Genomic DNA, 26,566 nt, shown 5'->3' on the forward strand with positions numbered 1-26,566 from the left:
CGTAAGGGAATACATCTACTTAGGGCAGGTAGTGACGGCGGATCCGGATCATGAGAAGGAAATAATCAGAAGAATAAGAATGGGCTCGGGAGCATTTGGCAGGCATTCTCAGATCATGAACAGCAGGTTGCCATTATCCCTCAAGAGAAAAGTATATAAAAGCTGTGTCTTACCAGTACTCACCTGCGGGGCAGAAACCTGGAGGCTTACGAAAAGGGTTCCACTCAAATTGAGGACGACGCAATGAGCTATGGAAAGAAGAATGATAGGTGTAACGTTAAGGGATAAGAAAAGAGCAGATTGGGTGAGGAAACAAACGCTAGTTAATGACATCTTAGTTGAAATCAAGAAAAAGAAATGGGCATGGGCAGGACATGTAATGAGGAGGGAAGATAACCGTTGGTCATTAAGGGTTACGGACTGGATCCCAAGGGAAGGGAAGCGTAGCAGGGGGCGACAGAAAGTTAGGTGGGCGGATGAGATTAAGAAGTTTGCAGGCACGGCATGGCCACAATTAGTACGTGACCGGTGTTGTTGGAGGATTGCAGGATCGAGGGGGCCATCGTCACGGCCACCCGCGGTCACGCACGCCGTATCTTGAAAGCGATCTGCCGACGGCTCGTACCTTTGTGGGTGCTGCTGTCGCCGCTCTTGCGTTGCAGCGCTGGGCAGCACGAAGGTCACTTCGAGGGTTGCTGCCGCCGCGCTTGCTCACACCAGCCTTTTGACAACGAGTGTCCTCGCCCACCGAGTGTGATGTATTCATGTTTGCTTGAGCGCGCTGAAACCATGCTTGGTAATTCACTCAGTAAACGAATGTTTAGAAGTTTATACAGCTGATAAAAGTACTATCCTTACTTCGTGTAGGTGTCTAGAAGTTTGCTATCGCAATCAACGCTTTGCTTTTTGAGCGAAACTGCGACACTTGTTTCTAAACACAGCCAGTAAACACCTTACTGAACTCACTCACTAAACATTCCCCTTCCGCTGAATCTCCAGTTAAGACCACGAATTTGACGGGGGGGGGGGGGGGGAGGGAGGGGCGTTCAACTACCTATAGTATTACTTTCTCTAAACATGTTCAAAACGCTTGACATTTGTCTTGATCCCACATTGAATGATGCAGGTCGATGACACGAAGAGCGGCACCTATTTCGCCCGTGTACTACGTAGCCGGGCCGACTTCACGCTTTACTCACACCAGCCGCGCCACACCTGCTAGCTCAACCACGACATGGGTACGTTAAAGAAAATGTGACATTGCTACTAGCAAAAAATGTGAAATATAGAAGAAATATTTTGCGTGACTTAGCTACTCATCATGGAGAGCGAAGACCTGTTATGACTCGAGTATATACATGATAGCGTGTGTAAGCGCAACTGAACGAGGACGTAGAATGAAACAGACACACAGAGACAGGGCTAACTTTCAACTGTAGATTTTATTTTTGCGCGCATCGCTAAATATACGTCGTACGTGCGTAAGCAAACCAGGCAGCAAAAAAACAACATTCAGTGGTGCATGTCGATGAACCGCACACGTGTCCAAGGCACGGTCAAAACACACTCTGCAATAGTTACACTTTCATAGGCCTCCACAATCGTCCTTGTCATCTTGCTATGAACCCTATACAAAATAGATGTACTGTCAAACATTGGTTTCCCGGGACAATCTCGACAATGAAGGCCCAAGTCACCCGAGATTACCATAGTGACATTGTACTGATGCTATTTTAGTCTCTCATTGATGCATGTGCCAGTTCTTCCAACACACATTCTTCCGCACGAAAGCGGAATGGCATAGACAACGTTATGAGTGCAGGCTACAAATTGCGACGTTGAGTAGAACATGCGTTCCTGAACATCTAAAAAAATGTATAACCTGCACGCATAACGTTGTCTGTGCCATTCCGCTTTCGAGCGGAAGAACGTATGTTGGTCAAAGCCGGGATGTTGAAACATGCTGTGCCTATTACGTTGCTTTTCGCGTTTTGTGCATGGTTAGAGTGGCGCTTAGGCCGCGTTATCATGGCACTTTTGTTATCCATGTGATCAGGCGGCCTTGAAGGAGGGGTAATAACGGTGGCGTAGAGAGGAAGCGATAGCTGTAAAGCCACGAAACATGCCTTTGGTGCTCCTTCCGTACCATTACCAAGGTGATGCGCTGTGTCTTCGGGTTTCCGACAGGCAATGCAGTTTGCTTTCAATCAGCTCATTTGAGGGCGTTGCCTTATTATGCGGGTGGGAGTGGAGTCACGTGGTAATTTTATATTTCATGAGGATTTTTTTGCCAGTAAGCAAAAAATTGCGCGCATTTAGTATGTCGGTGAAAACACACCATTTAGGTGTCATTTGAGGGTGCCTGGGGTACCTACAAATTCCTCATTAACACTTTGATTGTTAGGAGAGTACTTCTAGAATTAGATAATTACCTGCGATTGTAGAATTAAATTTCAGGAATGAAAGAATTACTGGTGGCTACTAATTTCAGGAATGAAAGAATTACTGGTGGTTACTCCATTGTACTGGAAACAATATGCACTAGGTTTTCTTCGAGTAACGCAACTGTTCTTTAAGTCTTGGTGCATGATAGTAACCGAAATGGGGCCAAGCCGGATTCACATGCAATAGGAATCAATAGCAGTCATGCGCAGGAGCGCTTATACTCGGACTCAAAGCAAAAGAAAAAGAAAAGACAGAAAGAGGCTGCAGTTTGGCCGGCAAGGCGAAGCAGTATAAGTGATAGCGAAGTATACGGCAATTACTCGAGCGTAGATTACACCACCGAGAGACGTCAGGTTCTTGGTGGTGGGAGAGGACTCGGTCTGTGAAATTAACCTTTCTCCTACTATGAAGTCTTGTAAATTCTCATATGAGGCCGTCACTTCAGTGAACAATTCTTCGAGGTCACAGGCAGTTTCTTCATGTGCAATAAATATACAGGGTGTCCCACATAACTAGAGCCAAGAATTTAAAAATGAAAGGCGCGTCGCAAGCAAGTTTAACCGAACACATACTATTCGCAATAACCTATATTAACTCAGAATTTTTCCCCTATAACACACCAATTAAGTTTTATCACCCAACCTTTTAATTATTGGCTGAGGACCCCAAGCATGATACGCTGTTGATACGCAGCATGAGAGCACCTTCAGAAACAACGGATCGAGTTGTTTCCTTTACGATACGTCTCACCTAGTCCTTCTTTCCGGGTTGCAAAGCATATTTAAAAAATCACGTGACTGAGCGCTTTCGCACTTGTAGCGTGCGAGAGCTCTCCAGCGTGCATTCGGTGAACAAGATCGGCTCCCGTCGGATGACGGCTAAAAAAATTGGAGGACGCTTAAGCTTCGCCTTCAAGAGTGGAACGCGATAGCGTTCCCGTCGACCCGCCAATGGGTGTAAGACAATGGGCTACAGGGCAGCCATCACTTACGAGGCGCCCCGAATCAGACGCGGTGAGCGTCGAGCCATATGGTCGAGCAACGCGGCGTTCGGCGCAGCAACGAAACGTGCGCCTGAGCAAGCGGAGCGAACCAAAGAACTCGGTGTCCCGGAGGGGGAAATGATGCACGCCAGCCAAATGCCGTGATCGGCACGGGCAGAGAGATAGAGAGATAGTGATCTAAAGAAAGGAAGGACGCTTGATTCTACAGAGGGAGCCAGGCGAAGCGTTGTCAGGGGAGAGAGTCCGAGCAGCGCCTCCTCTATAGAGGAGGCGCTGGTCCGAGCCGCGACAGCTCCAATGCGCGCGTGGCGCGCCATCTGTCGGGGCAGCGCCGTACATGGAGAGGAGGGGGTCTTCTGTGTTTGCCGCAAGATGGCTCTCCGTGTGCGGAAAGCGCAGAAGAAATGCAGCGAAACGCACATCGCTACTCGTGTAATTGCGACTTCTGTAAGTTACATGTTCATAATTACCGATATACACCACAGTATAACTTTCCACGGCTCGTTTCGAAGGCAACACCGCATTCACTAGAGGCGCGTTTGTACCTTTTGGAAGCATCGAAATCGTGGCTGAGTGGTAGCGTCTCCGCCTCACACTCCGGAGACCCTGGTTCGATTCCCACCCAGCCCATCTTTGAAGTTGCTTTTATTTATGGAGTGCCTGCCGTGATTTATCGCTCACGGTCAACGCCGCAAAACGCTGACGCCGACACCGACGCCGACACCGACGCCGACGACACCGGCTTTTCTGCGACACGAGCTCCTTAACGCTATCGCGTTAATACACGCTGCTGGCCGAGCGTTGCCGAGGAGATAAAGAACGCCCGGCCGCTTCCTCGTCGCCAGTCACGATGCAGCCGACCTTGTTAGACGAAGGCACGCTTGAGAGCAGCACGCTAACACTGCGCAAGCGCTCCGTCACGTGGTTTTTTTTTTTCATATTTAACGGGCTTTCTTTGCAATCCGGAAGAAAGAACTACGTGAGAGGTATTGTAAACGGAACAACTCCATCCATTCCTTCTGAAGGTGCTTTACAAATCTGCGCATCATGGTTCGGGTCCTCCGCCAATAATTAAAAAGTTGGGTAAAACAACTTCACTATTGAGGTTTCTGGGAAAGAAAACATCGACTGGGTTACTATATGCTATTGCGGATAGCATGCGTTTGCTTCAATGCACTTCCGGCACGCCTGTCATTTTTAAATAATTCGCTCAAGTTATGGGGGGACACCATATATATATATATATATATATATATATATATATATATATATATATATATATATATATGGACGCATGTTGTCCCAGGTAACTTGGCCCAAGATTTTAAAAATAGCCAAGAGCTCTAGACTACTATGCAGTACCGACTGCATAGTAGCCGTATTCGTATGTACTTACGGCCAGCATTTTTTTTATCACACAGTCTTAATTAATTATTTTAATCAGTGAACATCTTAATAATTTCTTGAATCGCAAACATATGAGAGATAGGAAAGAGAGGAAAGTTGTACAACGTTACAAAGTTGTAGGGCACCTTAAATAACCTCCGAAACAAGCATTTCGTGCTGAAGTGGTCCTGGTTGTTGTTGTTTTTTTTTTTCAAGAAAAAACAAAACCCGCGAAATACGGAATAGGCGCTCGCGCGCCCCTACTCAAGCACTATCAAGCGAATAGCCGCGGATACACGGCGTTACTAGCGGCGACCACTCGATACAGGGCTTCACGCTATTTGATGGTCGCGACAATCAAAAGACCACGCCGCTGACGCATTGATAAGCGTTTCGGGGCCTTGTACCATGCGGTCATAAGAGGACGCAGCCGTATATCTTTCAATGGTTGCTTGTAGGCGCTTGAGTAGCGGCGTGCGAGTGCGCATCTATTTCGTATTTCGCAGGCTTTAGTTCTTCCTTGGAATAAACAATAATAATAATATTTGGGATTTTACGTGCCAAAACCACTTTCTGATTATGAGGCACGCCGTAGTGGAGGACTCCGGAAATTTTGACCACCTGGGGTTCTTTAACGTGCACCTAAATCTAAGCACACGGGTGTTTTCGCATTTCGCCCCCATCGAAATGCGGCCGCCGTGGCCGGGATTCGATCCCGCGACCTCGTGCTCAGCAGCCCAACACCATAGCCACTGAGCAACCACGGCGGGTACTTGGAATGAACAACCAGGACCACTTCGCACGACATAAATGCTTGCTTCCGAGGGTACTTAAGGTACCCTAGAACATTGTAATTGATATGTTTGCGAGTCAAGCAACAATTAAAAAGTTATTACGTAATATTTCGTTATGAAAAATACGCTGGCTTAAGCACATACGATTACGGATACTATACGGTCGGTACGATCTCTCCGGAGCAACCGGGTATTTTCAAAATCTTGTTCCAAGTTAGCTGGGACACCCTGTGTGTGTGTGTGTGTGTGTGTGTGTGTGTGTGTGTGTGTGTGTGTGTGTGTGTGTGTGTGTGTGTGTGTGTGTGTGTGTGTGTGTGTGTGTGTGTGTGTGTGTGTGTGTGTGTGTGTGTGTGTGTGTGTGTGTGTGTGTGTGTGTGTGTGTGTGTGTGTGTGTGTGTGTGTGTGTGTGTGTGTGTGTGTGTGTGTGTGTGTGTGTGTGTGTGTGTGTGTGTGTGTGTGTGTGTGTGTGTGTGTGTGTGTGTGTGTGTGTGTGTGTGTGTGTGTGTGTGTGTGTGTGTGTGTGTGTGTGTGTGTGTGTGTGTGTGTGTGTGTGTGTGTGTGTGTGTGTGTGTGTGTGTGTGTGTGTGTGTGTGTGTGTGTGTGTGTGTGTGTGTGTGTGTGTGTGTGTGTGTGTGTGTGTGTGTGTGTGTGTGTGTGTGTGTGTGTGTGTGTGTGTGTGTGTGTGTGTGTGTGTGTGTGTGTGTGTGTGTGTGTGTGTGTGTGTGTGTGTGTGTGTGTGTGTGTGTGTGTGTGTGTGTGTGTGTGTGTGTGTGTGTGTGTGTGTGTGTGTGTGTGTGTGTGTGTGTGTGTGTGTGTGTGTGTGTGTGTGTGTGTGTGTGTGTGTGTGTGTGTGTGTGTGTGTGTGTGTGTGTGTGTGTGTGTGTGTGTGTGTGTGTGTGTGTGTGTGTGTGTGTGTGTGTGTGTGTGTGTGTGTGTGTGTGTGTGTGTGTGTGTGTGTGTGTGTGTGTGTGTGTGTGTGTGTGTGTGTGTGTGTGTGTGTGTGTGTGTGTGTGTGTGTGTGTGTGTGTGTGTGTGTGTGTGTGTGTGTGTGTGTGTGTGTGTGTGTGTGTGTGTGTGTGTGTGTGTGTGCGCGTGTGCGCGTGTGCGCGTGTGCGCGTGTGTGCGTGTGTGCGTGTGTGCGTGTGTGTGTGTTTGTGTGTGTGTGTGTGTGTGTGTGTGTGTGTGTGTGTGTGTGTGTGTGTGTGTGTGTGTGTGTGTTTGCGCGCGTGTGTGTGTCTATATATATATTTATATGGTGTTTGAAAGGCTGGTTGGGCCCCTCCATGGACAAATGAAGACTTTATTCGTATGTGGATGCTCGTATTTCAGAGGATGTTAGGCAATTTACGGTTCCCATATGTATTCCTAAAGCTCATATAAATATCATGGCGTCTGTCTATCTCGTGATCTTACATGGTCGTCTCAAGTAATTAACATAACAAATGATGCTAACTGCACCCTAGCTAATTTACCTCGCAACTTGCATCACACCCCGCACTATGTAAAAATACTTGCGTACCAAACACGGGAGCGACACAAACTCGAGTACGCCCGCGCCATTTGGGGCCCCATCAGATTACCCTATCAAACATGATGCAATCAGTCCAAATCATGCTGCAAGGTGAATTTATTCAGAATGCGCTGCCTGCAGATTTTTTATTCTGATTCTGATCTAACACGCATCACTGCACCTAAATGCCGGGCCAACCTTCTCAGTCATGAATGCCACCGCAAAATTTCGAGGCTTGCCACTTTTCACAGTTTTTATCACGGGTCAATGAGCCGAGCCGTAATCACTCCCGCCCACCGATTATCGCTTCTCATCAGTCACCAAAAAGCCGTTTATTCCTCACATGCGCATAATTCTGCGCATATGACTCCATTTTTCGCCAAAACAGCAAAAGGTCGAAGCAAGTTATCCGTAGGTGGTGTAAGCAACCCGTCCCCTCATAAATTTAAAGCCGGTCCGGCGGACTTTATTAAATAGTGCTGTGCCTTGCTCGCTCTTTACCTGTTGAAACGCGCGGCATTGAAATCTTTATATGTATGCATCAAGTGAACGAACATTTCTATTTTATGCACTAAATGTTACATACGTCGACACCTACTTATTTTACTGCTGTATGCGTTGTACTGTCTACCCGTTTGTATTTGTTATTCATAGGTATTTTGCGTTCCCGTAATCAGCGTTTCTTTCCTGTTGATAAGTTATTCCTATGTACGCTTAAGCATTCCTCATGTAAAACCACAGAACAGGGGTATTTTGAGGTACTCGAAATAACAAACTCGGGAAAACAAAATGGCAAATGGCAGTATGGGCTCTACTTAGTGTTAAATTCTTGATGTTTCATTGACAACAAAAATACTTACTGTGATAATTCTAATCTCAATTGTATTGCGCATTATTTACTCGCTGTCCGCCTGCATTTTACACGTCAGGTTTGTCCTTTGTAATGTTGCCCTTAACTCAGAGTTTTTGTCTTTTCTCTGCTGACTTCTCACTCCCTAATAGGGCTTGATTTCTCCGAGCACTCGATCGAACCCTTCGATGATTCGCCTCGCCGCCGCAGTGGCAGCCGCCACAGCGATTCTGCTGGGCACATGCGTTCTGGTTCTCTTCAGCGTTCTAGACTTCTGGGGAGAATGGGACAGCATGCTGTGCACCACTCCGGCCTGCAGCGAGTTCGACAAGCTCATCGCCGACAGTGTAGACCAGTCAGTAGATCCCTGCAGCAACTTCGACGCGTATGTCTGCAGTGGTTGGCGGACCAAGCGAAAGTACTCTGTGAACGCAGAGCTAGTCATGAATGCGGTAGACGTCCTAACCAAGGTCGTCAGCAAGGACGCGGGACCGGACACAACCGTACAGAGCAACGTCGACAAGGCCGGGCGCTTTTACCACTCCTGCGACGTGGTGCGGCGCGGCGGACGCGACGAGCTGCCCGTGATCCGCGAGTACATCCAACGTGCGGGTATCATATGGCCTCGCAGATCGGCGACGCCTAACGTTGCGCGTACGCTACTGAGCCTGAGCATCGAGCTAAACTGGCCAGCATTTGTTAGTGTGTTTGTGTCAAAGCAGACTATGTCGATTAGGGTTCCCAGCTCCTATTTCGCGGCTGCGGAAGAAAGAGGCACGTTACAGAACGAGGAAAGCCGGAAACGAAGCTTCCAGTTAATCAAAACGCACTTCTTCGATGGCCTTGAAGACGATACTGTCACATTCGAGGACACCACTGAATTGGACGAGGCGTTCTTTCGTCCCCTCGTAGACGTCCGGAAGTACACTGCTGAACCAGTCATGAATTATACCGATGAACACAAGTGGAATTACTTGCTCGCGGAATTCAACCTGACGGCAGTAAGCAGATTCCAGAGCGACAGCGTCGATTACGTGACTGGTGGCCTCATTTCGATGGAAGCCAATGCAAAAGCGCCAATTTAACTTAGATTTAGGTGCAAGACAAGGAAACCCCAGGTTGTCGTAAATATTCCGACGTAGCCTGCAACGCATGCCTCATAATAGAATCCTGTTTTTGGCACGTAATACGCCAGAGTTTGAATTAACATTCCCTGCATTCGCTGAGTACGCTGAGCAGGATTTCAAAGGAAATAAGCATGAGAAAGCCAGGCGAGTATTTTTATTATACAGGGCATCAGTGAATCAGTTTTCAAAATGCGGTATATTAAGCCAGAACAGCGTCGAGCTCAAAACTTAGCAGGGCGAGAATATTTTTTTTGGCACGCAAGTGGTCTGTCTTCCCAAGTGCACTTACGCGTTGAAGTGGCCGCACACCTGAAACAGTTTGAAAGGAAAACATGGTAATCGCTGCACGATAGTAAACATGCTTTATTTTGATGCACTGATAATTGTTCGGCTTTTCTTAAGGCAATCAGAGAAACTATTTCTGATCGTCGCACAGATAGGTTAGCAGCTAGGGGCTACCATCGCGTAAAACATCAAACCACAGGTCTCACACGAAGCTTTATCATAATACATATGTGCCAGCGCGACAGTGTTCATGTTTTTTTCTCTTCACAGGTTCATGGCTCCTAGGAAGCCATTGTTACTATACACCAACCGCATACTAGTGCCTTCTGTTCCCGGATCCCTAATTTAAAGATCCACCAGGCTGAAGACAGAGTTCCGTGCCTTCTCACAATGCCAACAGACGAAAGTTCTATGTTCCATTAAATATACCCCAGTTCGAATGACTTGTAATAAAGTTCAAGATGAATACAAGATGCAACAAGGCCCAAGGGGGCTCCGTTCTAGATTTGTCTTTTGTAGAGTATGACCAGTGCAGAGCGAATTGCTAGGCTATGCAATACGAACTACTGCCTCTATACTACTCTTATACATACCCCATTATGCACAAGAAAAGAAGATGTGCGGTAAAGCTGGTTGCCACAAGGCCGGAGGAGGCGAACGGCCATGTATCTTCCATCTTTCTCCTTCTGCCCTGGTGTGGCACTGATATGCGACAGTTCCGTCTAGCGACGACTATGAACTATCATCATGCTTGCTTTGCCATTCATGGTCTGGTTGGCACTCTCAGTTCAGCACTCTCACGGTCTCTTTACGACTACTCTCAGGTTTCATTCATTGACGCAGGTGCTTGTACACATCTTACCGGCAAATCAATTGCGTGTTGCGCTGGATTTCAACTAGAAAGAACTGACTTGGCAGGGTCTTACTCTGTCGTCCTAGTCTGAAGCTCCGATACTTTTCTCGATTCAGTACCTGTGGTTTCTTCTGTTGAAGTGGACTCTGGGAATTTATAGAAGTGTGCGACGACCTCTCTGTCTCTGTATCAATCGTGCTTGATTGCCGTCATTTCATGTGGTCGATGTGGCGCCTGAACAACCTGCCAACACCTGTCATGACATTTTAAGATCCCTTTACATACTTCCACTTAAAATCAGGCGGTAGCCATGCTGGTTAACAGAAAACATTCTTAATCTTTACTAAATCACCGGCGGTGCCAAGTATTCTTTTCCAACCATTCCTGATATGTCATTCCATCCTCGTCGTCCGTGTTGCAGCTGCTTTATTACTTCACAACACCGGCGGAGGTGAACCGACATCAGCTGCGTATCTTCCCTCTCTTCTGACATGCCAATGCTAAGGTTTGTTTGGCGGCTTTAAGAAATTTCACTACCCTAATTGTACAGACACGTAGCGAAACCAAGGAATCAAAAGGCCGCATATCCATTGCATCGGCCATTTTATTGGCAGCAAACTCGTCTGTTATTTATACATGTATTCTGTTGCATACTTTCTTGTAGAGATGGACGATTTCTTATCATTGCGCAATTGACGAATTTACATCGCAACAGAAGGTCTAGCAATGAATGACTGGTCACACGGTTGCATACACAGTATGTACATGCGAATTTGTTGGTAAGTTGCTTCTCCTTATTCGTTAGGAGGAAAGCATGGAGTAGCGTCCGGTTAATTGTATACCACAGAAACAGTATTCGTTTCAATATTGGACAAATTGTCTCTGCGAGAAAACCAATTTGCGGTTCTCGCTTTGAATACTGAAAGGCAGGATTGCCTCACTGTGGTGCTGATGTACACGCACTGTGGGTAGAATGGTGGCCTACTGGATATTTACGGACACGAGTAAATTATCATTTCATCAATCTATTTCCGGGGAGCGCCTTTTACGCGCTAAGAACTCAAATGTGTCGATCAATGGAGGGAGCGAATTACATGCATCGGGAGTTTCTTGAATGCTGTCGTTGATTCTATTTGTTGTCCATGTTGTCGCCGAAACTTGTGCAATCAGAATGCATGCGCGACACGAATAATGCTGTACTTTCTTGACGGCACGCAGGCACGAGCGATAGCGCTGGAACACTCAACGAATCACGTACAAAAGAGGACGCGCTTGACCCGCAAATGACCCGCCGACTGTGCTCACTATTGTTGCGCTTTAGTGTTTATTTATTTATTTATTTATTTATTTATTTATTTATTTATTTATTTATTTACTTACATACCTACAGCGCCCAATGTTGGGCATTAGAGTAGGGGGAAGGAGTATACAAATGATGGAAATACAGATGATTGATGTTACAAAAGGATAGATCTAATACACAATACAACAAAATATTGATATTGAAAACACAGTACTTAACACAACATTACACTAGAGGTTATTATGAAATACAATATAAATACACTTTAGTACATAATACGACCCAATGATAATATTAATAATAATTATAATTAGAATAATGTAATGAAAAAAAAGAACAGCGAGTAAGGCAAAAAGCCGCGGACAGGAAAGGTTAATCTCCTATTCTGTCCGAAGCGAAACACATTTTAGAACTAAAGATATAAATGTTTCGACAACAAAGTTACGAACACAGATGGCGTTGCTGTAACAATTTCGAGCGGCAGTTTATTCCAATCATGTACAGTTTTTGGAAAGAAGGAATGCTTATACAGGTTGATACGGCATTTGTACTCTTGCACCTTTAGCGAATGATCTGTTCTAGGCGATATGTAGCTTGGGTTCTTTATGTATGTGTCCCTGCACAAACCAGTCTTGCCTGTGTAAATATTGAAGAAAAGTTTAAGCCGCAAATATTTCCGTCGGTTCTCGAGAAGTGGCCATCCCAAGTTAACACGTATTTGTGATGAGCTCTGAGTGAAATCATAGTTGGCAGTAACGAACCGGGCGGCGCGTTTTTGTATTCGTTCCAGTTGGTTAATGGCTGTGTTTGTCTCTGGGTCCCAGGCAGAGCTGCCGTACTCTAACATCGGACGAACGTTTGTTAAATAAAGCGTTTCCTTTACCTTATGGGGGGCTCTCCAGAAATTACGTTTTAGAAAATGTAACATACGACTAGCCTTTAACGCCACGCTCTCTATATGGTCATTCCAAGAAAGATTATATTTAAAGACAACGCCTAAGTACTTGTAACTATTTACCTCGATCAATGGTTCACTGTTTAGAAAGTAATCTTTAGCAAGTGGTACCCTCTTGTTAGTGAAGCGAATGACATTGCACTTGGCAGAGTTTAATTTCATGCTCCAGCTGTCGCACCACGTGGACACTGTTAGAAGGTCATTTTGTAAGATACATGAATCGGCAGGGGACGTAATGGTGCGATATATGCAACAATCATCAGCATACAGGCGTATGTGACTGGAAAGATGCGTTCCTATGTCATTTATAAATATTAGAAATAACAGTGGGCCCAAGACGGACCCCTGTGGAACGCCCGATAAGACTTCAGTCTCTGATGAGGTCAGTCCTTCAAGCACAACACGCTGCTTTCTACCAGTAAGATACGCCTCAAGCCATTTCATGAGGGATGCTGGAATTTTGATGGTAGACAATTTTATGAGTAGAAGGTTATGTGCAACAGAATCAAAAGCTTTCTGAAAATCCAGAAATACGCAGTCGACCTGGTGTCCGTTATTTATTGATGATGCGATATCATGGGTGAACTCGATTAGCTGAGTGTCACATGAGAATCCCCGGCGAAACCCATGTTGCGTGGGGCAAAAGAATCCGTTGCTCTGTAAGTGACTCATTAAGTTGGTATAAATTATATGCTCTAGTAGCTTACATGAGACGCTAATTAGTGAAATAGGTCTGTAATTTTTTGTCTTTGTCTTGTCGCCGCCTTTGAATACAGGTACTACGTTACCACTTTTCCAATCTTTAGGCAGGGACCCCTCTTCGATAGATGCCTGAAAAAGAATTACTAAAAATGGGGCGACAGATGCAGCACAGTTCTTTAAGACATAGTTTGGAATGTGGTCAGGACCAGATGCGGAGCTAACTTTAACGTTCTTGAGCAGTGAAGCAACTCCCTGTTCTGTTATTTCTATGTTTTCCATTTGTTCGAAGTCGGTAGGAATTGGTAAGTCTTTCACAATAGCAGCAGTGCCGGAAAATATTGATTGGAAGTAGTGATTGAAGTGCTCAGTTTTGCTGGTTACGTCATCACCGTAATTTACGTCATCTATAGTATCAGGCACAGTTACTTTGTTGTTCCCTTTACTTTTGACATACTTCCAGAGATCTTTCGGATTAGATTTTATTTTATCACCTAATGTGCGCAGGTATGTAGCCTCAGCGTTCCTCATCTCTTTGTTGATAGTCTTGCTTAGGTATTTCATCTTAAGATACGTGTCGGAATCCGGGCATGTGCAATATTTGCGATATAATCGGTGCCTCCTGTTAATAATTGATCGAAGGTTGCGGTTCATCCATGGCTTATCAGATTGCCGTCGGGACGATACAATGCGTGATGGGACGTAAACTTGAACTAATGACAATAGCTTAGCTTTAAACAAACACCAGGCAGAATTAACGTCGATGTTTGAGGTGTGTCGACGAAATTCAGGTAGAAAGCCGTCAAGTTCCATATATAGCGATGAGTAATCTGCTTTATTATAAAAGAACACCTTCCGTGGCGGTGGGCTTTTTCGGCGCATAGCAGTACACGTTAGTTTTGCAGTAACGACTTCGTGGTCGCTTATACCGGGAATTACGGTGACGCTGGACACAAGATCTCGATCGTTACAGAGGAACAGATCAATTATGCTTTCATTAGCTGATCCTAACCTTGTTGAGCGCTCAACAAACTGGAACAGAGAGTTGGCTTTTATCAGCTCGCAAAATGCTGTGGAAATAAGAGACGAGGAATTGTTTTGCGGTTGAAAGTTTTCCCATTTAATATGGGGAAAGTTAAAGTCGCCACCAAGAATAATATATGTCGTGTTTAACGAGAGCACGATGTCATTAATTTGAAACAAAGGCTTCGGTGAACTGCAGTTTGGGGGCCTGTAGAACGATCCGATTGCTACAGAGTGGCCGTTTGCGAGCATCACCCTACACCAGACCGTTTCGCAAAGGCAGCTTTCTATGTTGATGGGAGTGCTGCTGAGACTGCTGTGGATCAAAACAAAAACGCCACCACCGTGGCAGTTGCGGTCTTTTCTGTAAACAGTGTAGTCTGACGGAAATAGTTCGCTGTTGTAGACTGAACTATCTAGCCATGACTCTGTGCCAATGACTACATGTGGTTTTGTCGATTCCAAAAGAGATTCAAACTCATGTTTTTTTGTTTTTTAGACTTCGACAATTCACGACAATGAAATTCAGGTTGTGAGCCGTCTTCTGAGATGTAGCGAACTGTGATGGCTATCCGTCTAACTCGATTACGTTATCGGAATCAGCATTGTACTTGTATGTCTTTTTACCTATTTTGAGCTTATTGAAGATAAGCTTGAAATCACTGCCACGTGATTTAGCAAACTGAAGCAACTTCTTGCGCTCAAAGCAAACCTTCTTAGAGTAGTCTTCACTAATGCCAAATCCTGTTCCCTTTAGTCTTGAGGCGGCCTCAAGGACGCGTTGTCTTTCTTTAAATGATATGAATTTTACTATTAATGGTCTTTTCTTGTGCTCAGAGTACCGCCCTATTCTATGTGCTCTCTCCATAGATTGTAGTTCAAGTGACACATTTAATTTCTCTGCACAGAAGGACGTAATCTTTTCTTCTGATTCAGCCCATGTTTCCTTCGCGGTGTCGGGAAGGCCGAAAAAAATCAAGTTATTCCGTCGAGACCTATTTTCTAGGTCGTCTTGGCTATCACGCATTGAGGCAAGTGCAGAAGTGGCCGAGTCAACACGACATGAAATCCTTTCTATCGTGGCATGCAGTGATGTGACGCGTGATGCGGTTTCCTCAGCGAGTTGAACTTTGACACTCAAATCGTTTATCTTTTGTTCCATTGCTTGCTGATTAGCTCGAAGGCAGCGGATCTCATCTAGTATCTCGGACTGCCCTTGCATCATCAATGGAATTTTCATAATAGCTTGAAACATTTGCTGTTCTTGTTCAGTAGAAAGGGGTCCTGGATTTTGTTCTCCATCTCCAGAGAGCAGTAAGTAAATCTTAGACAGACAACCAGGGCTAAAAATGCAACTTAACCCAAAATAACACAGTTTGCTTGCAGCGAACAGTAAGCATGCAATGGGATCTGACGCCGATTTTTTAAATGGCTTGCCATTCACGAAACGGTAGGAGTAACTAACCTGCATAAACAGTAGGCGTAAGTTTCTGGTGGCCATGTCGGCGCCAGATCCCAGAGTGGCATAGCGAGGCCGCTGCTTATGTAGTTTTCTGTCCAGGGCTGACCCCTGTTGCCAGCAGACGAGTTGTTCAACCATAGGTGTCGCTGTGGTGTCCAGTGTGCCTTGTGGATCCGAGAAGCGAAGAGTCGGGCAGGTGCCGTCAAAGTCGAAAGGTGTCGTGATCAGCGCTCCGCGTCCATCCGGAAAGCGAAGGGCCGTACTGCTGTCGGTCAATCCGGCGCTCTCGGCGCTCAGGGGACACGTCAAGTTGGCGAACACGTAAGCAGCGTACGTCATCTGCATAAACAGTAGGCGTAAGTTTCTGGTGGCCATGTCGGCGCCAGATCCCAGAGTGGCATAGCGAGGCAGCTGCTTATGTAGTTTTCTGTCCAGGGCTGACCCCTGTTGCCAGCAGACGAGTTGTTCAACCATAGGTGTCGCTGTGGTGTCCAGTGTGCCTTGTGGATCCGAGAAGCGAAGAGTCGGGCAGGTGCCGTCAAAGTCGAAAGGTGTCGTGATCAGCGCTCCGCGTCCATCCGGAAAGCGAAGGGCCGTACTGCTGTCGGTCAATCCGGCGCTCTCGGCGCTCAGGGGACACGTCAAGTTCGCGAACACGTAAGCAGCGTACGTCATCTGCATAAACAGTAGGCGTAAGTTTCTGGTGGCCATGTCGGCGCCAGCCACAAGTTCACCCATTAACGAGGTAGGTTCATGACTCGTAGTTATGTCACCATCTTATTTTTAATGTGGCCACAATATGAGAATATGGGCCCTAGAACGCAAAACTATTCCAATATGTTTCTATTCCAATCTCCTGACGTCAAATTTGCGTAACCACCGACGCAAGCACCGGGCGGTCACCCGCAGGGTTGTCTGTACAGACCAATCAACCACTCTCCTAGTTCATAGGAGGTCCCTTTGTTTGCTTGAAAAACGAATAACATTGCCTACACTGAGCGGCTTGTCGTATCTAATTGGGTGACAAGAGGCGAGGAGAACGCTCAAGTAAAGAGGGATCCGCTGGGGCAGAGCCAGTGCACTGAAAATCGATAACCGGATGAAGAGGGCGGTGCCGGCGCCTGCGATTGGTTGGCTTTCCCTTACTTAGCTTGTGGTGGCTGGTCGAAAATCACGACGGCATGCAACGGAAGCTTAAGAATGACGCTAAAACTGACACTCAGCAAAGAAGAGTTGGCAGAATGAGGTGGTAAACGTGCCGAAAGTGCTCGAAAACGTTACACGGCCACGCAAGAAGTTTTATTATACGCAATTACACCCATGCTCCCTGGCAGGTGCGAATAGCCAGCGTCTCAGCGATCGGCGGCAGCCATCTTTTATTCCTTTCGGAACGGGGCAGCCTGCGGCTATTCCAAAGAAAATTCAGTTTTGTTCGGCCTATTAATGCATCTTTATCGCGCACACATTACTTTGATGCGGTGAGTTTGTGCTGTTTTGTGACGTTGCGTGACAGGCAGATGAAGTGGGTGCAGCCCGAAAACATTTTACTAATTGCCGAGAGCTAATGGCGAAAAGGGGTCAAATCAGAAATAACTGTTTTTTCTTTTTTCTGTCGAATCATGCATAATCAGCGTGTACACATCATATCAGATGGGGAGCTGTCGAGGTTTTCGTGACGTCGAGCGACAGACAGGTGAAGCGAGGGTGGTCGAAAAACGTTTTTGACCAATCGTGGAGGGCTGATAGCAGAATTGGAATAGAACATTTTGGAATAGTTTTACGTTATAGCGCCCTATCATTCTGTAGACAATCATCAGTCAAAGTGGTTCATGTGGTGCTAGTTAGGCCTTGCGGCGATTCCTGACGCTCGAGGCGTATTCACACCGTCGGCGCCGCCACGTTCACTGTCATGCGGACCCACTAGAGGGAGCTCGCGCTGCTTTTCTTTTTAACCAGAATTGAAGCACTGCCAAAGACCAGAGACGACAGAAGTAATATGGACTGACGCCCTTATGTGCCCGTGAGTATACCTGTATATCTAGTCTGTGTTCCACCAGAAATTAATTAGTGTGTATGTTCATTCTGTGGTCCCTGTTCTTTTGCTTCGCCATAATCCTAGTAAGAAAAAAATCAAGCCCCCCCTCCCTGCTAAGTGTTTCATGTCGACGAACTGCTCGCGCACGTAGGGTTAGATGGTCTCTGGAGACATGAAGTTTGCAGGAGGGGTTGTTGTGCGGGTGCCTGTGTGTCTCTGTCGCTCCACTTCTCCGCATTTATTCCCAGCATTGTTCTTCCCTTTACATCTCGCTAGTGTAGGTTAACAAAACCGATGTTTCTGTTCTGCTAAGCTTCCCTGCTTTTCTTTATTTTTTACATCTCGTTTCTCTCTCTGCGCTTTATTGACACTGCAGTATTCTAATATTATTTACCGGAAATTCCTGTATACGCAAGAATTCACCACGGCTACTAGTACGAATACAGCCACCTCGACAACTCGATCCTCGGCTGCTGACGAGCGTGTAACGTGAACTCCAGAGTTGATAGAAAAAACACTTAATAGAAAAAAATAGAAAAATAAATGGTTACTCACGCCAGGTACAAGAGCTTACTTAGCACCGCGTTAGTATGATGGTGAACTCACGATTCTCAGATCTACCACTTTGTTGGGCAGAGGGAAGGCGTTCAGGCCACTCAGTGGTATCTCGGGTGCATTGCGCCAGGGCCAGTTTGTGATCACGGGCACCTTTACTTGGTGTTCCGCGTTCGTGAAGATGTATCCCAGCCTGTATACCTTAAGAAGGCAAGCAGTAAGGCCTGCAGAATCAATCCTTCCCACTTCTTTGTCGAGTATCTTCAAGTAAATTCTGGAATACAAGAAAATCACCGTATCTACTTTACTGCGAATACATGTTGTACAACATGTCCGTTCCGTAAAGGTTCTTACGTCCTGTTGACTGGGTAACGCAAGACCTTCCTTGCATTGCTCGGTGAACGTTGTGTTAAATATTCGTATAGTAAATTCGTATAGTATATTCGTATAGTAAATATTCGTATAGTTCCTGCAACTGCTTGAACACCCGCCGTGGTTGCTCAGTGGCAATGGTGTTGGGCTGCTGAGCACGAGGTCGCGGGATCGAATCCCGGCCACGGCGGCACCATTTCGATGAAGAGAAATGTGAAAACACCCGTGTGCTTACATTTACATGCACGTTAACGAACCCCAGGTGGTCAAAATTTCCGGAGTCCCGCAGTACGGCATGCCTCATGATCAGAATATGGTTTTGGCACGTCAAAATCCCGTATTTTTTAACTGCTTCAACGGAATACCTAGATATGTTTCAAATTTGAATGAGCAGTACGTATTACTTTTCTATCGTAGAAAGAACCGACAATATCAACTGCAACCCTCAGGCGTTTTGTACAAAGGTGGTCATGCTGAGGGCATTGCATAGTCTCCTCTTAAATGGCCGTATCAGTGGAGATCCGGAGTTTCCTGAGGGTTAATCAGTATGTCTTATCTACTCCGGCTGCGACTACGTATAGTGCTGCTGACCGCAGCCCCGTGGGCCCTATTTTGAAAGCCATCTGCGGTGGGCACAGATTCTAGGCGGTTTAGGCGCGATGAGTACGCGCTGTATTCTCGACACTTGGTTCACAGTTGAAGCGAAAGGCATCACGAAGAGCATTTCGCTCGTTGCTGCTGCCATTCTTCCTCACGCCAGCGCCCTTACACTGAGTGTCCCCGGTCATTGAGTGCGTGTTCTCATGTTTTCCTGCAACTGATGTTTAGCGTTTTGGTCGAAACCGCGGCATTTTTATTATAATCCGAAAAAGTTTTGGAAAGTAATTAACCCTAAGCACTCTTCCCAATCCACTATACCAATCGTTAATAACGGTGTGCTACTCTCACCATCTGAAGCTGCGACTGAATTAAACTCGTTTTTCAGCTCTGTCTTCACAAACGAAAATCCAATTCCACCTGACCTTACGTTTCCTTCAATTAACTCATCTATGAATGATCTCATAATTACACCAGAGGGAATAGAATCGGCCATCGATCGACTTTCGAATAACTCAGCGCCAGGTCCAGACGGCATCTGCACAAAGATGCTCAAAATGACTAAACCTATAATATCTCCCGTATTAGCCGCTCTTTTCCAGCAATCAATAGATACAGGAATTGTACCAGATGACTGGAAGGTCGGTCGTATCACTCCCATATACAAATCAGGTGACCGATCAGTGCCCTCAAACTATAGACCTATATCCTTGACTAGTATTCCATGTAAATTACTTGAGCATATCATATCTTCCGCAGTTATGAAATATTTATCTGAACATAACTTTTTTTCTAACAATCAACATGGTTTTCAGAAAGGACGCTCATGTGAAACACAGCTTTTTGAACTTATAACTGATCTTCATCAAGCTGTTCACGATTCCATAAAAATCGATGCCATATTTATTGACTTCAAGAAAGCATTCGACAAAGTTCCCCATTCTCGCATAGTAATGAAACTTAGCCGGCTTAACATACATGGTAAAATTGTTAATTGGATCTCAAGTTTTTTAACCAATCGCTACCAATTTGTTTCCGTAAATGATCGCTTTTCCGCTTTAGCACAAGTTAAATCTGGCGTTCCTCAGGGATCCGTACTTTGCCCAATCTTATTCTTAATTTACATTAATGACATCAGTAACAACCTGACCTCAACAGTTCGATTGTTTGCAGATGACTGCGTTCTTTACAGACAAATTATCACCTCTGAAGACACTAATATTTTACAGGCCGACCTAAACAAAATTTCACTTTGGTGCGAGCAATGGCAAATGGAAATTAATGTTTCTAGAACAAAAACAATGACATTTACCAGAGCCAGTAACGTTCACTTAAGTTCATATTTTATGAACAGCATATGCATAGAGAATGTGTCTACATTAAAATATTTGGGAGTCCATTTAACTTCTAACCTTACATGGAATGATCACATTGATGAAATAATTTCGAAAGCAAATAAAACACTTGGATTCATTAGGCGAAATTTGTATTTAGCAAATCAGTCAACTAAATTATTAGCTTACACAGCTCTAGTTCGCTCAAAGATTGAATACGCTTCCATAATATCGAATCCAAATCAGACTTACCTAATAAACAAGCTGGAATCTTTACAAAATAAAGCAGCACGCTTCATCACTAAAACATACTCTAGAACATCCAGCATCACGGCTATCAAAGAGTCCCTCCAATTACCGTCTCTAGAAACACGACGACTGTTAGCACTACTTTCCCACTTCCACAGATTGTATCATACCCCGTCATCCTTTACAGCATCCCATATCAAACCCCCACAAAAGATTTTCGCCCGCCTCGACCATCCCTTCAAAGTGCGTCCCATGTTTGCGCGTACGAATCTCCTGCGACAATCACCGCTCTTTCTAGCTATTCATCACTGGAATAAGCTGCCAAAAGAAATTGTTTCTATACGTGATCATGACTCATTTGTAAGTAATTTGAAGCGCAGTTTTACGCATGTTGCGTAAAAGCAAAAATTTATGCCTTTGACGCATTGTAAGTGTATCTACATGCTTTGTACGGAGTGTTGTTGTTGTTGTTGGTTTTTTTTTTCATCAATGTATGCAATTCTCTCCTTTTTTTATTTTTATATTTTCTTGTTGTATTCGGTGATCTTTACTACGTTGTTCTATATTGCCTTGCCCCCCTAATTGTGTTTGAAATATCCTGTTGTTAACCCCCCCCCCCCTATGTAATGCCCACAAGGGCCTTTAGGGTATCTGAATAAAAAGAAAAAAAATTCCTTCGACTGCGCTTCGAGCTTGATGCGGTTCGGTGTCTTGCAGAATATTGCGCGTCGTAATAGGGTACCAGAGCAAGGGTATAGGAGGGGGAGCATGACATGTGAACAATAATTAATTCGTGCATGCGAGAGCAGCGTGAAAGATGGAATACCTCAGTGGCAGTGCCGAGTGCGGTCAGTGACTTGTGGAGTACGGGAGAACACGCCCTGCCTTTCCATCCTTTGTCCGGTGTAGCATAGTGTACATCCATTCGTGAAAGTGTTACAATGCCTAAGTCACTTTTGCGAGGAAGAATTCTATTGAATAATTACTCGCATATTTCAGATGGTTAATAACGTAGGCATTCGCCGTGGTGACGCAATGACTATGAGGCTGACACGTCATTCATGGTACCGGGAATGCAGGACTGTTTGAAAACAGCCATGGACAGGTTTAATTAGGTAAAGTTGCTGAAGTAACTCAGAGCCTAACTTTGCGCCCATTTAATTATTTGATTAGATAAAGCGAGAACTACACATTGTATGTTTAGTAGGGCTATGGTGACACTTTCAAAGTGTACAATCCCAAATGTAATAGAGTCACACGAGTGTTTACTGTGCAATTTTTCTTCAAAGCCTCTTTGTACGTTGCAGGATGAAAACCACTAAATGGGAGAACTATATTTGTGGTCAAGAAACTTGGAGACAAATATCTTCATATTGATGTTATTCCAGGCATGCCGGCAAAATGACTTGCTTTTTCATTCATCCACTTACTTTCATGAGCGCCGGGAACGTTCATATATGCAAAATATTTCAGCGACTGAACACTATAGAATGACAAAAATACTGACATTCCTTGCACGTTGCTACATAAAGTAAGCTCAACTGTATCGTGCTACGTTTTAATTATATTTATATTATTTGAATCACCGAATGCAAGGCCTCACAGATAAATGCCAAAATGGTCGGGGTGACTTCTCCCTGCATATACAAAGGACACCTGTCCACTATTTTCTTGGGTTAGAGGCTGTGTAAAACTCACATGATGTTTCTTGGCCATTCGGCTAAGTATAAAGCGCACCCGCCTATTACGATCGAGATGTTTTCGTGCTTGAAGGTGAACAGGCCCTGTAATAGAAGGAAAAAAGTTGCGCTTGCACACTTCTGCTGGAGTATTTGTTGTTTTTTTCGCTCACACGCCACGACAGTTCTTGTAACGCTTTTTGTGAGACAGCACCCTACCACCAGCAGTACTTTCATTGTTACGTTTGCGGCGGAAAATAGCCAGAAAGCTTCGTCATGCAAGAATACTTTGACGAAGCTGTTGCATCACGAATTCGCGGTAGTATGAAAAGCGCTACGAGTTGCTTCTCCAATAAATGGTGAACACGGAAACTTTTCTTACTAAAAGAATTCGAATATATTCTTACACTGCGCCTTGATATAACGAGAAATTGAACAAGACAAAGAAACACAAAAGAACGAGCAAAAATTAAAACAAAAATATCTAAACAAGCCAGAAAAAACATTGTCACCAGAGATTTCTCTCACAGAAAAACACTGAAGGGATTCAGCATTTGTTTCCAAATGTTCAGGGGAAAATGCAGCCATAAGATTACCTTTCCAGATAATAGTCGTTAATGTATTAGGATGCCTATGCATTGAACAAAAGTAAATAGACATGCATGCGGTTAAGTTCCTATAGACCACTATAGACCAAGTAAGCCTTTCTTATTGTTAAGGGAAGCTTTATGGCTTTATCACTGAGTTTCCATTTTCTGTCCTTGACACATCTTCATAAGTGGCTAAAAGTATTTATTGACGCATCAAAGGAAAGAAAACGAGCTGTCATTAGCTGATACTGCAAGAAGATTTCGAGGCCAAATTGTGCTCACACGTTGCGTCTTTCTATAAGAATTTACCGTATGTTTATGCTTGGGTTGTTCTTGTGGAGTAAACAGTTATCACCTTCCATGATGCGAAAAATTTGAAGCTATTACTTGCTTGTTTATCATATTATTTGAAAATGTTTAGTTTTAGTACGGCGTAAGATTCTTGTGTCAGCGTTAGCATGCGCTGAAACGATGACTATCCTGCACTGGAAAGCACGGCTCAAAGCTAACTTTTTCAATATGGCCTAACGGAAACGACAGGAGTGCTAACGTAAACGAGAGCGGTTATATTGCCACGTAAAGCCTTCCAGTTGCTTGTTTAAATGTTCTTTTCCGGATTGTCGTGAGTGAATGCAGCGTGCACAGCATGAACCACACTCAGGATTCTGAGGTTCACTGTTGATGAAGATCATAATAAAATACCTGTGGTGCCACCAAGTGTACAAAAAACTAAGTAGAAAACAAATCTATGTAGTATATTACATCTGAGATCTGGTAGCGTTCGGGGCTAACCGGGAGCGCCTACGAATTTCAGAGGACAGTACAGCCAGTAGAATCTACTTCATTAATTCGCAGAAAAATTTGAAACGAATATTGGGAATAACTCTAAATTGGTTCTGATACACTGCAGCCAAAGCATCATGACAGAAAAACATAAGCAAACACAGTGATACCCGGTGAAACCTGAAGCGAGTGGCACCCCCTTTGGCAGACGTTCCCAAAGAAGACAAACATATATATATATATATATATATATATATATATATATATATATATATATATATATATATATATATATATATATATATATATATATATATATATATATATATATATATGTTGGTCTTATTTTAGCACCTGTGTTCCGTCAAATGAAAACTGGTTGCTAGTCAGCACCCTTGTGTTTCTTTGTCCTGTCGTTTAGCGCACCACCAAACCAGATCTATCGCAGAGTGAAGAGGAACCTCCCCGTGTTCATTCCCGGTCTCGCGGTGCCATATGGATTTAAATCACGTAAACCTACCTATGCAGACAGTCCTTGGCTAACTTTCAGTAGTCTATGAACCGTATTCGCGCGCGTAGCACTCTCTTGGCTTCGCGTCATGTTTGAATCAATGTTTACAGCACTCTTTATTGTTTGTGTTCTTATATTTTCTTTCTTCAATGTTTTTGACTGCAGTGGTATACTTGTAACATGTTTGGCGCCAATAAGTCTTTATTTATTTAGGAGTCAGTGTCGTGTGCGTCTATCATTCTTTTCCTGTACCTATGTTCGTGGTGGCGCGCTGATCGTGCTACGCACACAATCTGATTCAAAGGCACCGACCGGCTTCGCTGCCGTTGAGCAGCTGACAAAAGCAGCGTGAATAGTCAGCGTGATAGAGACACTTACCTAGCAGTCAGAGGTATGTCATTTTGTTCTTGTTTCAGCTATTGAAATCCGCTTTGTGATCCTATAGAAAACTTGGAGGTGAACTAGATGCCGCATTGAGATCGAGCCCTTATGCAGAAAAAATATTACTCCTTTACAGTACATAACACGGCGACATGTCAAGTGTTCCAAGGGGAATAGAAATTCTACACGAGCACACTAAAATGATTAAGTCTGTGAAAATCGAATCCACAGACCACTCTGTTTTATCAATTTTGTTAAGTGCCTACCATTCTCTTCATAGCCTCTAAAGGGTCTGTCATGTTGCAGTGGCTCTCCCAGAAGACGAACGGGGCCTTGCCCGGCTTCTCTGTGTAAAATACGCGCATCCACTGCGGCTGATTGAGCGGCTTGTCGCCGGGAAACAACAGCTCGCCATCCAAGTACACCTGCCAAAGAAAGCATTTACCTGTTGCTACCCTTACGCCGGTAAAATACTCATATTCATAGTTGGCGGTCGAGACTTAGAGTAAGAAGGATACCTACTACAATATGATTTTCAGAAGTGAAATGGGTACGACGTTGATCTTCTCACAACGCCATTTTAGATGGAACTTTGGTTATGTAAAAAATAAAGATGGAGCATTTATGAGCTGCAGATGTTTCATAGAGACTGGGCAGTGACCAGTGGTTACCCTCTTCCCTTTCGTGTACGGCTCCCGAATATTTTTTGTAAGATACAGTTTGCGTACCTTGAGTACATTCGTTTTGCACAAATATACTTAATATAGTTTGCTCGAGCCTGTGTATTTTATTTCTAGCATGGTGGGGGGACCTATTTTATGTAACACTTTTTTTGTATTTGACACTGACGAACGTGAAGGACAGGACCCTGACGTACGTAGCGCAAGTGCGTACGTCCTACGTACGTAGCGCAAGTGCGTACGTCCTACGTACGCACGCAAGACGTACTTCCTCTACGTACGTCCGAGTCCTGTCCTTCACGTTCATCAGTGTAACACTAAGCGTGATATCATCATGAACGTCCGCCAACTAGCCCCATTCATTGCTTTTCTTTCGTGTTCACGAGCATTTTAATACGTCTACCTTCGTGTGCACATTATTCTAACCTGTCTTCAGCAAGTTTCATTATTCCCGCGGGGTCTTATATTTCAGGAGACATACTTCATCCCTTTGCTAGCATAAGTCGGCACTTATGACATTAACAAAAATGACGAATAGGACTGACTTATTAGGAAGCACCCACCTGTATAGAGCTTGCAGTTCGCCTGTATTCCACGACGTGGAATCCCAGTATGGCAGAGCTCACTTTGTTTACAGTAACTGGTACCAACCCGCCGTCGTATCTATGTTCAAATGCGTAGTCGGTGGAAAAATCAATCCTCAGGTAAGTTTGATCATGCCTGTTGTACAGGCCGTAGAATATTGGATATTTTTCGCTGAAAGACAAAAAAGCTTGAGATAATTCTAATATATAAGTATATAACGTGCAAATATTGAGTAGCCACTAGGAAAGAACTTTGCAGAAAAAAAAACATCAAGATTCGAAGCACATGTTCGAATCTGCGTCAATCAAATCTTTCGTTAATCAAATGGTATCTCCCTGTGGTGAATTTCTGGGTCACTAAGCAAATTCTGCCTAAAGATATCACCCTGCGTACGATCGCTGATTTTGCCGTCAACGCTTCCTGTGAGCCTTTCCGGTGTGCGAATTGTACTGACAACGACATTCGGAAAATGGTCACCCCGAATGTCACACCTGCGGAAGCTGAAGAGCTCTGCAGTCTA

The 26,566-nt window shown here is 44.7% G+C and overlaps 1 protein-coding gene across 3 annotated transcripts in view; it reads right to left on the bottom strand.

The window, feature by feature from the left end:
* Positions 1 to 8,433: 8,433 nt before the first annotated feature.
* Positions 8,434 to 26,566, bottom strand: part of LOC135918539 (uncharacterized) — a 40,579-nt gene continuing 22,446 nt past the window's right edge. The window contains exons 3-7 of one of the 3 annotated variants that reach the window (XM_065452154.2): positions 26,025 to 26,217; positions 25,048 to 25,206; positions 22,536 to 22,621; positions 18,286 to 18,559; positions 8,434 to 9,424 (exon numbers count right to left, since the gene is read on the bottom strand). In XM_065452154.2, coding sequence (XP_065308226.1) covers positions 18,316 to 18,559; positions 22,536 to 22,621; positions 25,048 to 25,206; positions 26,025 to 26,217 — 682 coding nt within the window. In that variant the 3' untranslated portion in view covers positions 8,434 to 9,424; positions 18,286 to 18,315. The remainder of the gene's footprint in view (positions 9,425 to 18,285; positions 18,560 to 22,535; positions 22,622 to 25,047; positions 25,207 to 26,024; positions 26,218 to 26,566) is intronic. The other 2 variants (XM_065452153.2, XM_065452155.2) reach the window with 2 other exon arrangements.

This window comes from Dermacentor albipictus, unplaced genomic scaffold (genome assembly GCF_038994185.2).
Source record: "Dermacentor albipictus isolate Rhodes 1998 colony unplaced genomic scaffold, USDA_Dalb.pri_finalv2 scaffold_15, whole genome shotgun sequence".
In the NCBI taxonomy this organism is placed as follows: domain Eukaryota; kingdom Metazoa; phylum Arthropoda; class Arachnida; order Ixodida; family Ixodidae; genus Dermacentor; species Dermacentor albipictus.